General features: G+C 41.1%; 1 protein-coding gene across 5 annotated transcripts in view; it reads right to left on the minus strand.

The window, feature by feature from the left end:
- The window catches only part of ZMYND11 (zinc finger MYND-type containing 11), a 160,477-nt gene that overhangs the window by 4,898 nt on the left and 134,204 nt on the right, over nucleotides 1–21,375 (minus strand). For all 5 annotated transcript variants that reach the window (XM_074946257.1, XM_074946256.1, XM_074946253.1 and 2 more), the window contains 8 exons: nucleotides 20,812–20,899; nucleotides 18,796–18,851; nucleotides 17,853–17,930; nucleotides 17,197–17,315; nucleotides 15,317–15,524; nucleotides 14,107–14,175; nucleotides 2,618–2,890; nucleotides 1,541–1,726 (listed from right to left, as the gene is read on the minus strand). In XM_074946257.1, coding sequence (XP_074802358.1) covers nucleotides 1,541–1,726; nucleotides 2,618–2,890; nucleotides 14,107–14,175; nucleotides 15,317–15,524; nucleotides 17,197–17,315; nucleotides 17,853–17,930; nucleotides 18,796–18,851; nucleotides 20,812–20,899 — 1,077 coding nt within the window. The remainder of the gene's footprint in view (nucleotides 1–1,540; nucleotides 1,727–2,617; nucleotides 2,891–14,106; nucleotides 14,176–15,316; nucleotides 15,525–17,196; nucleotides 17,316–17,852; nucleotides 17,931–18,795; nucleotides 18,852–20,811; nucleotides 20,900–21,375) is intronic.

Here is a 21,375-nt window from a genome sequence, read left to right on the forward strand (position 1 = left end):
GGGTACGTCACTATTAGAGACTAAATCACACTCCATCAATAGATAAAAGTGAGATACTGGTAGAATGATAGATAATTCTATGGGAGCTGTGTTGTTTGACATATTCGATTCCTCTTTAAAACCACCAACAATCTTTGATACTTAGGAAGGGATCTACTGTCCCTACTTGACGTTTTCCTTCTCTCTTCTAAGGGATATAGTTTTCTTTTTACAGACTATCCTCAAACTACAAAAACAATAGACAGAACTAGTGATTTTGAATATGAACAACCATTGTCAGTGGAAAGAAAAAAATCATTGATACTGGCTTGACACAGAGCTGGTCACTGTGAGAAGGAGGAGGAAGGAAGTGATAGCTGAGTGCTGGCATCCATTATGTCTCCAAGATGAGAGTGCCACCTTGTGGTGAGGCATTAAAACAAGACTCAGCCCTATATATTTGGCAAGATCTATGCAGGAGAGATGTATAGTAGATCTAAGGCCAAACATCCTTTATTTTATAGATTGCTATCAAAATCCTAATGCCACATTTTAAACATTACATCTAGTCCACCTTTTGTCTGATGTTTAGTTGCATGCTCTCTCTCTCTCTCTAAACAGTCCATGTGTTAGAGTAGACCTTCTGTTCCTAATGACAGTAACAAATTTTCCATCTACATCCTATTAGAAATCTGCAGCATTGCGTGTTAATAATTATTTGTAATGCATTAGTAATTGTAATGCAAAATTTGTAATGCAAAATTTGCTGGGTGCTGTACTGACATATAGGAAGACATACTTCCAGCCCCAAGAAGCTTACAATCTAGAATGACAAAACACAAAGCATGGGGAAATGGGATACATGGGTGAGCTACGTGTCCAGTTCCAGTTGTTTTATTTAAGTGTAACTATATCCACTTTTTGTATATGCTGCTAGAGGTTCAAGTTTTTAGGAGTGAAGGAGGGATGGGTGAAAGCTTGAGAAATATATTTTGGGTAGTCATTCCATGTATACAGGGTACCATAGAAGGAGATGTTGAGACATTTGTGAGAGAAGAAAACAAAAGTTGGCATCATTGGCAGATGAATACAAATGGAGACTAGTTAGCTATACTTACTTATACTTATAGCTATCCTATACAAGTGGCTGCTTCACGCAGGGCTTGGAAAGCAAGACAATAAAGTCATAATTTAATGCATACATAGCATAACGGGGAGGCAGTGAAGTGGTTCAAAGGGACATGATTGTAGCCATAGGAAAAAAGGATTATTTTGGAAGCAACATTTTGATGGGCTGGAGAGGGTGGGGTTAGTTTCACATAGGCCTAAGAGGAGGAGACGGCAGAACTCAAAGTGAGAGATAACTAAGGCATGGAGTAGAGATTTGGCAATTAGGGTGGCAAGGAAAAGCAGAGGGAGGAGGGGAGACTAGGATGACCCCAAGGTTAATAGCTCAGGGAGAATAGAGAGGTTAACAGTAATGGTGAAAGCACATCCATACTTCCTGCCGCCTGTACAAAACATTTTCAGTTATTCACTGGTAATAAATCCTGACACTTACCCACTGCTTCTTCTTGGTTTGGGAAATCAGTTGCTTGTGCTGACCTGCTAGTTTCTTAATTTCTTCTACAAACTCTTCTTTGCACTTCTCCTTTACCTGCTTACACTTTCTGTCCATCTCTCCTTGCATGTTGGCTACAGCTTTATTTACAGCTTGCCTTTTGTCCTCCTCCATCTCTGTACGCAGCTGGGATAAGGGGAGCAAGTCAATAAAGAAAGTCAGTGCGTATTTGTATTCTTTGGCTACCTCTAAATACCATTACCATAGTAGATGGAGGTCAAACAAAGTAGAATTTTCATTCTTGGAAAATTTAGAAGCTTCTACTGCTTAAAAACAAATAAAAAACCGACCCCAGCAATTTAGCATACAATACATAGATCACAATCAAAACTTTACAGTAGTTCTACACTGCAAGGCAACTCTGTCAAAGCAGCATCATAGAATTCCATGTGTATTGTGTCAATGACTCTAGATCAGATGTGCTCAGTTTACAAGGGATTTTTTTAATTCTTTTGTACAAATTTACAGTAAGAGCAGACTGGACAAAACCCATGCAAAGAAACTTCACTAAGTATGAAAAAACCACAATGGGTGGAAGAGTTCAAAGGGTAACATTTAAAGATTCAATCTGACCCAAACTGCTCAAGATGAAATAACTGACAAGAAAATTATTTATTCAGTTTCACTTAAAGAGACGATAAGAAACATCTGTATAATCCCACCGCATGACATCGCACAGGTGAAGACTGAAGGCATAATTTAGAATCAAACGAGCTGGAAAAGTGTTACTGGGGTCAATTATAATGAATGAATGAAGACAGCTTGATTTTCAGATAGCAGGTTGCATTTGCAGGGATAGAAGCTAGAAAAAAACAACTATACTGAATAAACTAAGCACATTTGATATGGACTCTCTGAAATACAATAACCAATGCTGTTTTTACACAGTTTCTTTTTAAAGTTGCACTTTAAAAAAGGATTTTCCCTATTTTCTTAAGAACAGATGACAGAAGACAACAATCTCCTCCCTCCCCAAACCACGTGTGTACAGTTTGGGTTACTTGCGGTGAGGGCTACCTTTTCCACTGCTTCTCGTACAACTCTCTCAGTCTCTCTCTTGTGATCAGCCTTCATCCTGTCTTTGAAGTCATTAAAGATTTTGGTGTATTTGTCATGGCACATGTTCTGACACACTCCATCATTATTGGTCTGGGTGCTCCGATGCAGCATTTTTGGAGAAGAGGCACTTAACTTCTTGGTCTGTGTTGAGACTGAAACCTTTTCAATGGGCTGAGGCATTGTGGGAATTTCCTGGCTTGAACTTACTGCTTCAGTTTCAGGCTCTGGCTCCTACAGAGAAAGAGCAAAATTTCTAACCCTTATGTCCAGGACAGACTATAACTCTTAGCATCCAAAAGGAAGGATTCGAATACACTGAAGCTGGCAAAGTTAGGCATACGTTAACATCCCCCTTTACTAGCCAAGACCCTGTTCCTGGAGGGTGCTCAGTGTGATGGAGTGCTGGCAGCGTTAGTCCGAGGCCAAGGCTCCAAAGGACATGACGAATCTCAGTATGTCATCCTTGCCATGCCCCTTTCTCAGCCAGCACTGCCCATCTGGGGGTTACACTGCATCCACACAAGCCCCTTAGTGAAGGGGTGGCTGCATCCTCTCTTCACTAACACCCTCTCAGAGGGATCCTAGATGTGGGCCCTTAAACCTGAGTTTATTCTAGTGGACGCTGGGCTAAATTGGGCCCAGTAGGCTACTTTGGTATTTTATAAGATTTTGCTTACCTCACATGGCTGCTGAGAGGATTAACTAATTGTTTCAAAAGCACTTTGAAACTGAAAGGCTAATCAGATGCCAAGTGTTGCTAATAATAACAGAACTAGACACAGATGACCATGAAAGCATTGTGCAGTTACATAATTATCCAGGGAAGAAATCACAGTTACTGTAGAACAGAATTTAGCTCACAGTTCGTAACAGAATAATACTAGTGGTCCATGCTCTTTAAGATACAAGTAATATTACCCCCTCACCTCCATCCCCCAGACCAGGAACTTGAAGTGTTTAAAATCACAAAAAAACCCTGTTTGTTTCCTCTAAGAAAAGATTATTATTTTTTATTTTGATAATCACTTAATGCAGAATGGATAATTAACAAATTCTCTGCAATGTCAAACCATCATTTATCACAATGTCTACTGCTTGGGCTATGCTTTGTGGTTGCCTAAATGACGAGTACAGAAATTATACCCATTAAAAGGTAGATTGTGTATTCCCTTTTGCTACCAAGTGCTATGTAACATGTCAGCCTGATTAATTTCTTAGAGCTGCCCTTATCTGGTCGCCGATCCAGAGGCCTGCATTAGGTCAAAAACTTCAAAACAGTCTATATTATAAACTCACTGAGTAGGCACTGTTTCAAACCCGCTCTCAAAACATGCACTAGAGCCCTAACTCAACCCTTTTCTGGGTCTGCTTTTATTGACCCAAAAGGAACACTAATACAACATGAAGTTCGGCTCAAGTCTTCTCCCAAAACTAAAGGGAAGGATAAACAAAAATAGGTCTGCAAGTAGGGTTCTTGATTTCAAAAGGGCAAACTTAAAAAAATTAAGGGAATTAGTTAGGGAAGTGGACTGGACTGAAGAACTCAATGATTCAAATGTGGAAGAGGCTTGGAATTACTTTCAGCCAAAGTTGCAGAAATTATCTGAAGCCTGTATCTCAGCAAGGGGAAACAATTCATAGAGAAGGGTTGCAGACCAACATGGATGAGCAAGCATCTCAAACAAGTTATTAAGAGAAAACAGAAAGCCTACAAGGAATGGAAGACGGGATAGATCAGCAAGGAGAGCTACCTCTTGGAGGCCAGAAAGTGTAGGGGAAAAGTAAGAACTACCAAAAGCCAAGCAGACTTCGACCTTGAAAAGGAAATTAATACCAATAGTAAAAGGTTCCACAGCCATATAAATAAAAAGAAAACAAGAAAAGGAGAAGTGGGACCGCTAAGCACTGAGGATGGGTGGAGATTAAAGTTAATCTAGGCATGGCCCAACACCTAAATGTATACTTTGCCTCAGTTTTTAATAAGGAGTTTAGGGACGGGGCAGGAGTACTACTGGAAATGAAGATATGGAAGTAGAAATTACCACATCAGAGGTGGATGGCAAAGTCAAACACCTTAATGGGACTAAACTGGGGGACCTGGATAATCTCCATCCAAGAACATTAAAGGAACTGGCACATGAAACTGCAAGCCCAATAGTAAGGATTTTTAATGAATCTGTAGACTCAAGGGTTACACCCTACGGCTGGAGCACTGCTATTATACAGTAAAAGTTGTTTTATCTGCCACTTTGCCAACTGGAAAGCTCTATAAACCAGCATTTCTGATCTTCATTGAAATTCTGGTTTATAGTCCAGTTGGGTGGGGCTGGCAGGGAGTTTGGGTGTGGGAGGGGGTATAGGAGGGAGTGTGGGGTGCTGGATCTGGGGGCCGCTCATCTCGGGTGGCTCCCTGCAAGTGGTGACCTGTCCTGGCTGCTCCTAGGTGGAGACGCAGCAGGTGGCTCTGTGCGCTGCCTCCGCCCACAGGCACTGCCCCCGCAGCTCTCATTGGCTGTGGTTCCCAGCCAATGGGAGCTGCACAGCCATCACGTGAGGCAGGGCGGGGGCAGTGCACAGAGCCGCCTGCCATGCCTCGGCCTAGGACCAGCGGAGACAGGTCACCACTTGTGGGGAGCCGCCCGAGATGAGCGGCCCCCGAATCCGGAACCCTACACCCCCTCTCGCACCCCACACCCCCTCCCACACCCAAATTCCCTCCCAGAGCCCGCACTCTGCAATCCCCCTCCCACACCCAAACTCCCTCCCTCTAAGTTAACCGGCATTTTTCACTTACCAGCAACCCTCATCCCTCCAACATGCCGGATAAAACAGATTTTACTGTAATACCTATTTTTAAGAAAGGAGGAAAAAACGTGATCCGGGAAACTACAGGCCTGTTAGTTTGACCTCAATTGTATGCAAGGTCTTAGAACAAATTTTGAAAAAAAATAGTAGTTAAGGACATGCAGGTAAATGGTAAAATTGGATAAAATACAACATGGTTTTACAAAAGGTAGATCATGCCAGACCAACCTGATCTCTTTCTTTGAGAAGATAACTGATTTTTTAGACAAAGGAAATGCAGTAGATCTAATCTATCTGAATTTCAGTAAGGCATTTGAGACAGTTCCACATGGGAAATTATTAGTTAAACTGGAGAAGATGGGGATTAATATGAGAACTGAAAGGTGGATAAGCAACTGGCTAAAGGGGAGTCTGCAATGGGTCATACTGAAAGGTGAACTGTCAGGCTAGAGGGAGGTTACTAGTAGAACTCCTGGGGGACTGGTCTTGGGACTGATTTTATTTAACAGTTTTATTAATGACTTTGGCACAAAAAGTGGGAGTGTGCTAATAACATTTGTGGATGACACAACGTTGGGGTGTATTGCCAATACGCAGGAAGACTGGAATACCATATAAGAAGATCTGGATGACTGTGAAAACTGGAGTAATAGAAATGGGATGAAATTTAATAGTGCCAATTGCAAAGTCGTGCACTCAGGAAATATAAGCTGGACTTATCAGTTGGAAGCAATAGAGGAGGAGAAAGATCTGGGTGTATTGGTTCATCACAGGATGACTATGAGCTGCCAATCTGATCCGGCCATGAAAAAAGCTAATGTAATCTTAGGATGCATCAGGTGAGGTATTTCCAGGAGAGATAGAGAAGTATTAATACCATTATACAAGGCACTGATGAGACCTGCTCTCGAATATTGTGTACAGTTCTGGTCTCCCATATATAAGAAAGATGTATTCAAACTGGACAGGTGCAAAGAAGAGCTGATCAGAGGAATGGAAAACCTTCCTTATGAGACGAGACTCAAAGAGCTTGCCTTGTTTAGCCTAACCAAACAAAGGCTGAGGGGAGATATGATTGCTATCTATAAATACATCAGAAGAATAAATACCAGGGAGGGAGAGGAGTTATTTAAGTTAAGTGCCAATGTCGGCACAAGAACAAATGGATATAAACTGGCCATCACCAAGTTTAGGCTTGAAATTAGATGAAGATTTCTAACCATCAGGGGGGTGAAGTTCTGGACTAGCCTTCCAAAGGGAACAGTGGGTGGGGGATGTAACTGCCTACAATGGCATGTAGCTGATCTGTGACTTCTAATATTAATTATCTCCAACGGACGGTGATGGGACACTGGATGGGGAGGGCTCTGAGTTACTACAGAGAATTCTTTCCTAGGTGTCTGGCGGGTAGGACTCAACCAGAGGTTATGGTTCTATTACAGGAGTAGGTGGGTGAGGTTCTGTGGCCTGCAATGTGCAGGAGGTCGACTTGATGATCCTGATGGTCCCTTCTGGTCTTAAAGTCTATGAGTCTAAACTTGGTTGCTTCTAGCGTCCCTAAATGGGGATTACTCAGTTACCATGCTGGCCCCTCTCTCTTAGAGAGCCATTTCCACCTCCCCATACCTGGGTGGGGTAACAAGCCACCCGTCTCAGAAAAGTTATTTGAACTTTCTTAAATCTTTACCAGTAGGATCAATACCTGCTAATAGGGCGGGGTGTTTCAGGTAAAATATGCCAGGCCATTAAAAACCTCTCCAAGTACAGCCATAATACTTCTTAGATTACCCATCCCTGTGTAGATCACTGGCCCCCTTTTGGGTTTGGATATCATTATTGATTATTATTGTATTACTGGTTTCAGGGTAGCAGCCGTGTTAGTCTGTATCCACAAAAAGAGCAGAAGTATTTATGGCACCTTAGAGACTAACAAATTTATTAGAGCATAAGCTTTCATAGGCTACAGCCCACTTCATCGGATCCATAGAATGGAACATTTCGTAAGATATATATATATATATATATACACATACAGATAAGTTGGAACTTACCATACAAACTGTGAGAGGCTAATTAGTTAAGATGAGCTATTATCAGCAGGAGAAAAAAACTTTTCCAGTGATAATCAAGATGGCCCATTTAGACAGTTGACAAGAAGGTGTGAGGATACTTAACTTAAGGAAATAGATTAAATATGTGTAATGACCCCGCCACTTCTAGTCTCCATTCAAACCCAGGTTAATAGTACCTAGTTTGCATATTAATTCAAGCTCAGCAGTTGGTTGTTGGAGTCTGTTTTTGAAGCTTTTCTGTTGCAAAATTGCCACCCTTAAATCTTTCACAGAGTGGCCAGAGAGGTTGAAGTGCTCTCCTACTGGTTTTTGAATGTTATGATTCCTGATGTCAGATTTGTGTCCATTTATTCTTTTGCGTAGAGACTGTCCTGTTTGGCTAACGTACATGGCAGAGGGGCATTGCTGGCACATGATGGCATATATCACATTGGTAGGTGTGCAGGTGAACGAGCCTCTGATGGTGTGGCTAATGTGATTAGGTCCTATTTAAGGTGTCACTTAAATAAATATGTGGACAGAGTTGGCATCGGGCTTCGTTGCAAGGATAGGTTCATGGGTTAGTGTTTTTGTTGTGTGGTGTGTGGTTGCTGGTGAGTATTTGCTTCAGGTTGGGGGGCTGTCTGTAAGCGAGGACTGGTCTGTCTCCCAAGATCTGTGAGAGTGAGGGATCATTTTTCAGGATAGGTTGTAAATCTCTGATGACGTGCTGGAGAGGTTTTAGTTGGGGGCTGAAGGTGTTAGGGGACGAGAGCCAAGGAAGCGTTGTTCTAAGTCAGCCATAAAAATACGGTTCCCTTAACCCACCCAACAATGTTGTTAATCTTTCCAGCTATACTCTTAGCCCGGCAGAAGAGTCTGTCCTATCTTGGGGCCTCTCCTTTTGTCCCTCCAGGCCCACGAACATGATACAGTTCTGTGGTGACCTAGAATCCTACTTTCGACGTCTCCGACTCAAAGAATATTTCCAACACACCTCTGAACAAGATACTAACCCACAGAATCCTTCCTACCAACACTACAAAAAGAAGGATTCTGCGTGGACTCCTCCTGAAGGTCAAAACAACAGACTGGACTTCTACATAGATTGCTTCCGTTGATGTGCACGGGCTGAAATTGTGGAAAAGCAGCATCACTTGCCCCATAATCTCAGCCGTGCTGAACACAACGCCATCAACAGCCTCAGGAACAACTCTGACATCATAATCAAAAAGGCTGACAAAGGAGGTGCTGTCGTCATCAAGAATAAGTTGGAATATGAACAAGAGGCTGCTAGGCAGCTCTCTAACTCCACATTCTACAGGCCATTATCCTCTGATCCCACTGAGGATTACCAAAAGAAACTACACCATCTGCTCAAGAAACTCCCTGAAAAAGCACAGGAACAGATCTGTGCAGGCACATGCCTAGAACCCCGAACAGGGGTATTCTATCTGCTTCCCAAGATCCATAAACCTGGGAATCCTGGACGCCCCATCATCTCAGGCATTGGCACCCTAACAGCAGGATTGTCTGGCTATGTGGACTCTCTCCTCAGGCCCTACGCTACCAGCACTCCCAGCTATCTTCAAGACACCACTGACTTCCTGAGGAAACTACAATCCATCAGCGATCTTCCTGAAAACACCCTCCTGGCCACTATGGATGCAGAAGCCCTCTACACCAACATTCCACACAAAGATGGACTACAAGCTATCAGGAACAGTATCCCCGATAATGTCATGGCAAATCTGGTGGCTGACCTTTGTGAGTTTGTCCTCACCCACAAGTATTTCACATTTGTGGACAATATATACCTTCAAGTCAGTGGCACTGCTATGGGTACCCGTATGGCCCCACAGTATGCCAACATTTTTATGGCTGACTTAGAACAACGCTTCCTCAGCTCTCGTCTCCTAATGCCCCTACTCTGCTTGTGCTACATTGATGACATCTTCATCATCTGGACTCATGGAAAAGAAGCCTTTGAGAAATTCCACCATGATTTCAACAATTTCCATCCCACCATCAACCTCAGCCTAGACCAATCCACACAAGCAGTCCATTTCCTGGACACTACTGTGCTAATAAGTGATGGTCACATAAACACCACCCTATACTGGAAACCTACTGACCGCTATACTTACCTACATGCCTCCAGCTTCCATCCAGGACATACCACACGATCCATTGTCTACAGCCAAGCTCTAAGATACAACCGCATTTGCTCCAATCCCTCAGACAGAGACAAACACCTACAAGATCTCTATCAAGCATTCTTAAAACTACAATACCCTCCTGCTGAAGTGAAAAAACAGATTGACAGAGCCAGAAGAATACCCAGAAGTCACCTACTACAGAACAGGCCCAACAAAGAAAATAACAGAACATCACTAGCTGTCACCTTCAGCCCCCAACTAAAACCTCTCCAGCGCATCATCAAAGATTTACAACCTATCCTGAAAAATGATCCCTCACTCTCACAGATCTTGGGAGACAGACCAGTCCTTGCTTACAGACAGCCCCCCAACCTGAAGCAAATACTCACCAGCAACCACACACCACACAACAAAAACACTAACCCCATGAACCTATCCTTGCAACAAAGCCTGATGCCAACTCTGTCCACATATTTATTCAAGTGACACCTTAAATAGGACCTAATCACATTAGCCACGCCATCAGAGGCTCATTCACCTGCACATCTACCAATGTGATATATGCCATCATGTGCCAGCAATGCCCCTCTGCCATGTACATTGGCCAAACCGGACAGTCTCTACGCAAAAGAATAAATGGACACAAATCTGACATCAGGCATCATAACATTCAAAAACCGGTAGGAGAGCACTTCAACCTCTCTGGCCACTCTGTGAAAGATTTAAGGGTGGCAATTTTGCAACAGAAAAGCTTCAAAAACAGACTCCAACAACCAACTGCTGAGCTTGAATTAATATGCAAACTAGGTACTATTAACCTGGGTTTGAATGGAGACTGGGAGTGGCGGGGTCATTACACATATTGAGTCTATTTCCTTAAGTTAAGTATCCTCACACCTTCTTGTCAACTGTCTAAATGGGCCATCTTGATTATCACTACAAAAGTTTTTTTCTCCTGCTGATAATAGCTCATCTTAACTAATTAGCCTCTCACAGTTTGTATGGTAAGTTCCAACTTATCTGTATGTGTGTATATATATATATCTTACGAAATGTTCCATTCTATGGATCCGATGAAGTGGGCTGTAGCCTACGAAAGCTTATGCTCTAATAAATTTGTTAATCTCTAAGGTGCCACAAGTATTCCTGTTCTTTTTATTGTATTATTGTAGTTCCTAGGAGAGATCTTTTTAAGGAGGTTTCGTCTATTTGACATCTAATGTCCTCACATCAAGTATAGGACATACTTTGCCTCATATTTCAAGCAATAACAATACAAAGAATCATACACTGTGATACTAATGCATGTTTTAGGACTTTGTATCAGTTTGCACTATGAATAAAACTTGAGGGCACTGGCCTAAACTTTTCCCTGTATTTTTCATATAGTTCTACAGTAACTCCTCACTTAATGTCATCCAGGTTAACATTGTTTCGTTGCTGATCAATTAGAGAATATGCTTGTTTAATGTTGTGCAATGCTCCCTCATAATGTTGTTTGGTAGCCGCTGGCTTTGTCCACTGCTTGCAGGAAGAACAGCCTGTTGAGCTAGCTGGTGGAGGCTTGGAACCAAAGTGGACTGGCAGCCCCCCATCAGCTCTCAGCTCCCCTAAGTTCCCTGTGCGGCAGCCGCCCAGCAGGCTACCAATTGCCGGGCAGTTCAGCTGTCCCGCCCCCCACTGCCATGTACTGCTCATGCCCTCTGCCTTGGAGCTGCTCGCAGGAGCCTCCTGCTTGTTGTGCAGAGCTGGGGGGGGGGGAGCGGGGGCGGGGCGAGTGGGGTGGAAGGGAAAGAGGGGTGCTAATGTCAAGGTGTCCCCCTCTGCCCCCGCTCCACAGAGCAGGTGCGGGACATGACAAGGCTCAGCACGGAGGGAGCTTGCTAGCAGCAGCTGCTGTCTCAACTTGCTGATCTACTTAAAAAGGCAATGTACTTAGACTGGGGTCACTGTACTTAAAGGGGCAATGCGCGTCTCTCTCTCTCTCACACACATACACACACGGTGTGTGTCTCTGTCTCTCTCTGCCATGCTGTCTCTCCTCCCTCCATTCGTGCTGCCTTGTAGAGTGTGAGGCTATATTAACAACAATGTGTTAACCCCTGAGGGCTCAGCCGAGTGCTAGTTCATCATTTAGCAGTAAGGCATTCCCTGGGAAATATCCCACCCTCTTCCACCCTCTAACTTCACCACCTCAACCAAACTTCACAATCAAACTTTTTCTGTGTGTGTGTGTATAGCACCCACCCCCCCATATATATAGTCTTTTGTCTGGTGAAAATTTTTTTCCTGGAACCTAACCCCCCCATTTACATTAATTCTTATGGGGAAATTGGATTCACTTAACACCATTGCTCTTAAAGTAGCATTTTTCAGGAACATAATTACAATGTTAAGCAAGGAGTTACTGTACATTATTTCTTTAAAATGTAGGTGGTCATGGTAATATCCTGCCTTGTTCATTCTAACAATACATTTTAAATATTGCATCAATATATATTTATACACAGGTTTAACATATTATATAAATCACATACAAGAACATCTAACCTTTCTGCCAGTTATGACCAGGTTTTTTTTTAAACAATTCTGCAACACAAAAAGCAGAACAAAAATGAGCAAGAACAAGTTTTCCATTTCTACGTGCTGGGCCTGGGTCTCCTCTCACTTATACTGGCATAAATCAGGAGTAGTTTAATTAAGTCTGTGGTGTTACATCCACGTAGGGTTGGCATAAGTGAAAGGACAGCCAGGCCCATGAGTTCAAATGTCATAAGCACAAGAACTGGGCACATGCAAAGAAAGAAGTAAATCAGTATGCCTAAGCTACAACCTGTGACTGCCCTCCTTTTTCATTTGGAGTTGAGGCCCACTGACACTACATGTCCCAGAATAAAATGTTCCAACTGGTGCCACCTAAACCACAATGAAGCATTGTGTGCTGTAACCTGTAGTTTCTGTGATTCCTCTCCCCATATTAAAGCAAAGGTGGGCTGCTCTCTGTTCAATTGTGCCCTTTAGATTCAACCTTCAGGCCTCTATCAAGTGGACAAAATTTGGTGACCCACACAATTATAGGGAGAGATGGTAGTGACCTGTATATTGAGGCTGCTTAACTCCTTTCAATATAAAAATATCACTGGAACCTTCCTTGAGAAACTCTAACATCTTCATTGTTTACAATGGACATTTCAAATTTGGTTGGGAGACAGTCTCTAGGCTTAAGAAGTGTCTTTTCTTTGTCCCAAGAAATTCTGTTCAGTTTAGCTGAATTGTAGACTGTTAGAAATCACCATTTTCTTTCTCCCACTTGCATTTTCACAGGATTATTTTGGCAGGCTGCCAAAATAATTGAATGCCCCAATATACTAATGAGCTGGATCCAACCTGCTGCCAAAGCCTTAGCAGCAGGAACGACAGCCGCATACACTGCCCTGGGAACCCCTGGGAACTGGAGAGAAACTGCAGAAACAGAGGACCCCTCCCCATACATACCTAGCACATGGCCCCAGTGATCCATCCCCCACTCTGGAGGCACCACATGGGGCAGGAGCCTCTTCATCTCCCAAGGATGGAGAGATAGCCAGGCCACGCTCCACTGGACCATCCTCTGAACCCAGCAGCCCATCCCTATACTGGGACAACAGACTTCTGCTGCTGCCAACTAATGTAGTTAGTTCTGCAGCTCAAGTACTCGTAGCAGTCTGTGCTTAAGTGTCAGGGTTTGAACCCATCTCATGAGGTAAGTTGGGGGTGTTTTTACAGTCAAACATAACAGATTTTTTAAAATCTATTTCCTTTTTTCAAAATAACTATGAAGTCACATAAAAACTACATTAAAGGAACATTATTAAGAATGCAAATTAGGAAATGTCAGATTTATGGCTGCCAGTGCCACTGCCCTCTTGTGCATGTCTATTAGGATAATCCTTCAGTGCATGGTTTGGATGTACAAGTGGGTAGAATTAAGGTTCTGTGGGCAACCATAAAACTGGCATTTCCTAACTTTTGAGTCCTTGACTTGGCAACCTAAATAATGGTCTTCTAACAGTTTTTTAAATATGTAATATATTATTAAAATTAAATCTAGTTTGCCGCTCCTAAAGAAACTGTTGTCAGTGGGACGTTGATTTACTAGTGATGGAGATTTTTAACTGTAATGATACCATCTGACTATTACTTGTCGCTAAACTTGTGGTGATCTTACACAGATACCATGGTGATGAGTGCCAATACAAAACCTTAAGATAAACAGATCTCATTATAGTCTTCAGCAGAGAAGGTCTCCCTGCTGACACTCAAACTTTTAATGATAGTAGCATAAAACAAGTAAAATGTGACAGAAAATAAGGGATGTCTATCATAATTCTGAAAGTGTTTTTATTTTTATTGTTTTGTTTAACTGGCAGACATACCACGTGAGGCTACTTACTTCCTTTTTGGGTTCCACACTTTGATTACGTCGTCCTTTTTTTGCTCTGGGTTCCTGAGTAACCTTCAGCTGTCAACATTATTAAAAAGAATGTTGAATAATTCCAAATGCTGGGAAACACTAGTTCTCAGCTGCCAACATAAATAGCATTCTTTGTAAAATGCATGAGATACCTGGAGTGTGAAAGGCAACATACAAAGCCAAATACAATTCCAAAATGAGGACTATGTACACTCAGATATATTTTCTGAATTAGTGATAATGACCTCATAACTAATGAGCTGAGGAGTGAGTAGAATCCATGTGTGTGTGTATGTGTTATTAATTCTCTAATAAATAACAATTATTTATTTAATTTACACTATTTATGCAATTTGTCATTGGTATGCTCAGGCAAACGGGTTCTTCATTCTGGAACAAACCTCTAGTCCTGTATCAGGATTCACTGGAATGATAGAAAGATTTTTGTTTTTTTGTTTTTAGGAAAACATTTTTCTGCTTGTTTTTGTACATTAGAAATTCAGGTCCTTTCTAGGCTGGAAAATGTTCTGATTTTGTACTGTGTAATTAAACTTTGGAATGTAGGCCAAGAATTTAGCAAGATTCAAACAGGAATTGTACATTTATATCTATAACAAGACAGAGTTATAATTAATCTCTAATAATTACAGGCCAGGATGCAGGTAGTTCTTAGTATCACGTTCTTTCACATTCCTCTGGAGCATCTGATATTGTCACTGTCAAGAACAGGACACTGGACAAGATGGACCTTGGGTCTGCTCCAGTATGGCAATGTCTATGTTCCTATGTCTGGAGAACTAGTGAAATGGTGACATCACAAGAGTCAACAGAATGAAAGCTGAGCCGTTGTGGGGAGAAGAGATTTTCAGTAGGACAATTTAAACTCTTTGTTTTCATTAACACTTATTTAAACTTTAAGGACCTTTGCTCATTCAATCAAGGTGTTAGAGTTCTCGATAAACATCCCTGAGACTTCCCAGAGGTCACCCAGCAAAACCTGGGAAGATGATAACTTTATATTCCTGGTATTTCTAAAGTATTAAAATCAAAAAAGTAACCTGCCTTCTCGTCTCATCATAAAGAAGTAAACAGGGCACAACTTAAAACTAACTTTTAAAAATTCCATTGCAGGTCACCTTTCCGTCATTTAATAAATTATAGTAGTTCTTGGCATTGCAGTAGTACTCACCTGCTCATTGCTGGTGGAAGAGATACTGGATTCTGCCTCCTCCTCACCTTTATCTTCATTCTTAGACTTCCAGAATCTCCCATCACGAAGGAAACGCTGGTGCAGTTCCAGTTCATCACATGCTTTTTTCCAGCCCATGCTGCGCTTCACATGCAACCGATGGATATTAACTGTGATATCTTGAATGTTTTCTGAAGGGATCCAGGCCCTTGTAAAGACCATTTAAAGACACAATCAGAAAGCTGAAGAGGAAGAGTGTGTTAATATACATTTAAAAAGATTTAGGGTGAGATATTCCAATGAATTTAATGTTGGGCTAACTGGCAGCCATGGAGACAGAGTCCACGTTTCAAATCTGTATTTAGGCAACTAACTCAAAGTGGCCAGTTTTTCACAGGGGCTGGGCATCATTAGGCCATGGAGAGACCACGACTACATGTGCACTTTCTATTCCAATTCAGTCCTTAGCCTCTTTGTGGAAACTCAAGATGAGTGCCAAATTCATGCCTCTTCTGTGGATGGTTTTTGTGATTTGGACATCTATCTAGCTATCTATCTGGAACTGAATCAAGCACACCAGATCCTTTTGTATAAATCACTGAACAGCCATCGGACAGTAATTACTTTTTGTCCTACTGTTCTGGACTGTATTCCTGCCAGTGACTTAGAGATCTGAAAGGTTCCTTAGTCTCTAAAGTTATTCAGATTTTCCTCTTTACAGTATATACTTATGTTTCAGGTGTTTTTCATCAAACTACTTAATAAGAGAACACACCACTTGTGTGAAGCTGTGTGAGCCTGGTGCCAAAACTACAAATGAAATGATTCTCTACTTAGGTATGAAGCTTTTGCTAAGGTACTTGTGATTTCAATATAAGTCATTCCATGATTTAAATGCAAGTAAGAGATCTTATTCATTTATCTTTGCTAGAAAATCTCCTTGTTAAGAAGTAATATAATAAGCACTTGTAGAGAGGCTGGAGACAGTTGTTTTAAGACATAGTCTATTCTATTATTTACTAGATAAATCAAGTGAAAATATACATAGTCCTGTTAAATTAAAAAGCAACTTAAATAAACACTTCTAAAAAAAAAAAAAAAACACTATAAAAGTCTCCAGCTTCCCTCATGATGCACTGAAATGCACTACTTTCTCAGAAACAATGAGCCAAAATGTAAATGTTGCTTCACCTCTACAATCATATACACACTGGTGCTGTAAAAGCAGCACTGATGTGCACATTCTGCAGAGCAGCAACAGCTACGTTAATAGCACTTGAACAAAACTGGGGGCTGTACTATTCTCTTTTCTTATATAATCTCACAAAGTAGCCATAGCCTAAATGAACAACCCAACCCCCTGAAGCCCTAGGTGAAAGGGATTATTTCATTGAAATTACAAACTTCTGAAAATTGGGCTCCACCTGGGGACTGTTGGCACAATGCTAACAATAGCACCAAAACACTTTGTAATGTGTTACATCCCTAAAATGTAAACTCGTGATGCATCTTGTTGGCTAACAACATGTGCAAAGTTAGCAGTTCAGGCACCTAAAATACATCGCAGTTAATGTGTGTCTAGTTTGTGTGCAATGTCTTTATTACAGGCTGCTGTGGAGGTGAAGAGTCATGTGCATAGGAATTAATTTGCTTTTTTACTTTAAACAGTAGAGAACATCCCTATGGCAATTCTGAAAATGGAATCTTCTATGCATCACTCATCAGACTCTGATGTCTTACATCTGACTTTGAACTTTCTGAAATAATTATGGCAAAGTTAGGCTGGTGACTAGTTCAGCATGTTACAACATATTACAACATGATTGGATGGGGTAAACTTGAGTGAGGCATGCATGCAGCACCCGGGGTTAATAAATTACCGTTGGTGGTGATGCCCAAAAAAGCGAACATCGACCTGATTGTCCTCTTTCTGCATGACTTTGGCTGGCCAAAACCCAAAACCTTTCATTTTGGCCCAAACCAACTCATGATTAGGTATCTGGAAAAAAAAAAAAAAGTGTTTTCTTTATTATTGGGTTTGAAGTATTATATTCAGTCATCCCACAAATATTAAGTTTAGTGTAACACCGTGCTAGTATCTTAAGAACACGGTTGCTTTTTATGTCTAGTACTCTTTTTCATTCTTATCTTCCTATGCTAGCCATGCTGCTTGGATCAAAGACATTAAGAAAGTTACACACTTTTCAGAATTTGTCTATCTACTGTATACAGAATTCCTAAGCACGTCAAAAATTAAATTTGTCTTCATAGCTTTATCCAGAAACAGAGCTTTAATTCCTTATTTCTAATGCAACTGCCTGATAACCAAGTTTATTTCCCATATTGTTATTGCTTTGGATTTCAGTTAATGGTTTTGCTTGTGTAAAATATCAGAGGTGCAGAGACTAAACAGTACATTTGAAAAAAGCTTATTCTGCTTATTTGAAGCAGAATAGTCAAGAAATGAATAACACCAGAACTGAAAGTATTTATTTTTTAAAAAGTGAGTAAATAAAAATCTGTGTCAGAAACATACACAAGGGTAGCAGAACCAATTGTCAGGACGTGCATTTGACAAATAGAAACAGTTCTTGCAAAGCTGCAGTTCATCCAGCTGAAAAACAAAAACAAGTAAATCAGCCCATGGGACATTCTCTTTGTGACAGTGCTATTAACTCTTAAGTAGTAAGATTTTTAAGGTCAAATGTTCAACCCTGCCTGCTAATTTTGTGGAATCAGTTCAATTTTGTGCAATCAGTTAGTTATATTCATAAAGATAGAGGCAAGTTGAGAGTGGCAGAAATTTTGGCCTTAACATAGAAACATTTTTTCTTTTTTACAAAAATAATGCTAATGGAACTTTAATTTATTTTCAAAGATTATACACAGCACAAGGACAATTAGCATATTTAAAGCACACTCTGAAAGCACTGAAATTAGTTGACTATGAAGGCTGAGCAAACCGTCAGCTGTCCTGAACACAACTTTCCTGTCCCATTCAATTTTTCAATTGTCCATCTTGGAAATCAGTCAGAATTTGGCTTTGGGTTTGAATTAAAGCAGATAAGACTGACCATTTCTGCTCTCAATATGTGTTTATATATTATTTGGAAACTAAAACTTTACTCCTGATTTCTCCTTTCCATTGACTAATCATGTCCTCCCAATTATGAAGAACTGTAGTTCAGCGAGCAAAGAAATATGATAACAAATTGCAATAAAGCTGTTCTGTGTGTGTGAGAGATATAAAACCCGGGCTATGCAGAACAAAAGGAAAAGGAATTAGGAATTCACTGTGAAAAAGTTTAATTTGGGAAAGTTAATAATAAATGTTCCACATTATTTCCTTGCTTTTAGGGGCAACTTAGACGAAGAAAGAAATCATCATTTTAGAAACTCGATAGTACACTATTTTAAAACCAAATGGTTTCATCTGTACCAAATCATTTCTTTCATCTCATTTAGTAGATAGTAGTTACCTCATGGCATGTGTCTTTGTAAAGCATCCTAGCTATATCAGCTTGTTCACTGTCCGCTGTAAATTAAAAATAAATACCATCAATAACCACAATATAAGAACATTGCTCAAAGACTTGCAATTGCCGTCACGATGCCTTTCATGCTATAAATATATGCTTTAAAAAAAACTCATTCAGTATCTTAGCTAAAATTTCTCCTATTACATTTCCAACCATCAACTCTATTTCTCTGCCTCACAACCCCCATCATGCCCATTTGTATATATAAATATTACTGGGGACTTTCAAACTAGCTAACATGGTAAGTAAGCATCTTTAGAAGTGGACCGAGGGATGGGCCACCATTAACAATCTAGATGTTTCACTTTCTTTTTTAAACATGAATGCCCTAGCCCAACTGCTGCAGTTGTTCTAAAACACCACTCTTTGCTACAGTATCCTTATAGAAACACAACTGTCGCTTAGAGGATTACAGCATGCAGTTGAGATGGGTCAATACTAGAAACTACCCCTTGTGGTGCTTTTACTTCCAATTAACATAACATAACAACATAAGAATGGTCATACTGGGTAAGACCAAAGATCCATCCAGCCCAGTATCCTGTCTACCGACAGTGGCCAATGCCAGGTGCCCCAGAGTGAGTGAACCTAATGGGTAATGATCTATTGATCTCTCTCCTGCCATCCATCTCCACCCTCTGACAAACAGAGGCTAGGGACACCATTCCTTACCCATCCTGGCTAATAGCCATTACTGGACTTAACCTCCATGAATTTATCCAGTTCTCTTTTAAACCCTGTTATAGTGCTAGCCTTCACAACTTCCTCAGGCAAGGAGTTCCACAGGTTGATTGTGCGCTGAGTGAAGAAGAACTTCCTATTATTTGTTTTAAACCTGCTACCCATTAATTTCATTTGGTGGCCCCTAGTTCTTATATTATGGGAACAAATAAATAACTTTTCCTTATTCACTTTCTCCACACCACTCATGATTCTATATACCTCTATCATATCCGCCCTTAGTCTCCTCTTTTCCAAGCTGAAAAGTCCTAGCCTCTTTAATCTCTCCTCATATGGGACCCGTTCCAAACCCCTAATCATTTTAGTTGCCCTTTTCTAAACCTTTTCTAATGCCAGTATATCTTTTTTGAGATGAGGGGACCACATCCGTATGCAGTACTCAAGATGTGGGCGTACCATGGATTTATATAAGGGCAATTACATTGTCTCACTGCATCAGATATTCTCTCAACACATTTTGACTTTTCCATGACTGCAAACTAGATGCCTGTATTAAACACAATACTTAATTCCCTGAGAATTCTTAGGCCCGGATCCTCAAAGGTATTTAGGCTCCTAACTTCCTTTGAAATCAGTGGGAGTTAGGTGCCTTTGCAAACCTGGGACTTAACGCTTAGAACCCTATGGATCAGCAAATATATCCTCAGTAAACTGTGCCAAGGGAAAGTATACATGCCCTGACACTGCACCTGGTTTGTGACTTGTTCTGGAGCAATTCTTTTTTAACTTCTTCAAAAGAAGTCAGCCCATAGCTATGGCCATTTGAAGACTGTATGCGTTCTGTAAACAGCCAGAGACTAAACAGGTAGTCAGCACTGCTCTCCCTGGCGATATTCTTAGCAACTGGCCTGCTATTCAGCATGGAGCTGCTCTGGGATCCCACTCCACAGACTTCACTGTTTTCCCCTTACAGCTTCCTAGGCTGAAGCAGGAATAGATTGGTAAGGGGGTAGAGGTGCTCCCATTGAGAAGGCCAGCTGCAGAGAACGCAGTACCAGGTTTAGGGGAAGTGAGGGAGGCTGGGTCCCACTGCAGAAATGAGTACTAACACAGCCCGCTCTTCTAGTAGCCACAGACTCTCAAGGTGGCCTCATCCTCTCTTAATTAGCTGGTCCCCAAGTCTCATCCAAAGTGGTCAGTTTCCTAAGAGTAAAAACACTGAGATCTATTTCCTGAATCAAATTAATGGGAAAAATATTAAATGTAATACTCTACCTCCATAGAAAATCACTGTGTTGTGTAGAAGCAGCTGAGCATCTGCTTTGAACTCCTCATAACTCCTGTATTTTCCTTCATTTACTTTCTACACAAAGCAAAATATAGAACTATGAAAACTACTGGCAGAGTGACTTGTTCGGGTATTATGCACACAAGCTCATACAATAATATGTATTAGGCAGACAAGGTGAGTTATTGATATTGCTATCGCTCACAAACGTACTTATAACACTTCCAGGATTAGTCTGTGGCATCCTACCTGTCCATATTTCAGTAGGTGCAGTACTTGTCCAGTTCTCAGGTACCAAGAGGTGCTTTTAAATTAACTTAATTAAAGGAGGGGAATTTTTCTCAGTTATAACAAGTTAATCTGGAGTAATCCCATTCACTCCCATGGTGTGTAACAGAATAGACTCTAGCCAATAGCATTTGCTCAAAGATTTGCTCCCTGTGGGACAGTGCTTTGCATCTTAGTTTCAATCCAGCATTTCATCTTCATTTCAATTCAGTGTTGAGCTCCCATATACTTTTCTAAGGGCCTCATGTTGCAGCCACCGTTTT

The sequence above is a fragment of the Natator depressus genome, chromosome 2 (genome assembly GCF_965152275.1).
Source record: "Natator depressus isolate rNatDep1 chromosome 2, rNatDep2.hap1, whole genome shotgun sequence".
Classification (NCBI taxonomy): Eukaryota; Metazoa; Chordata; order Testudines; family Cheloniidae; genus Natator; species Natator depressus.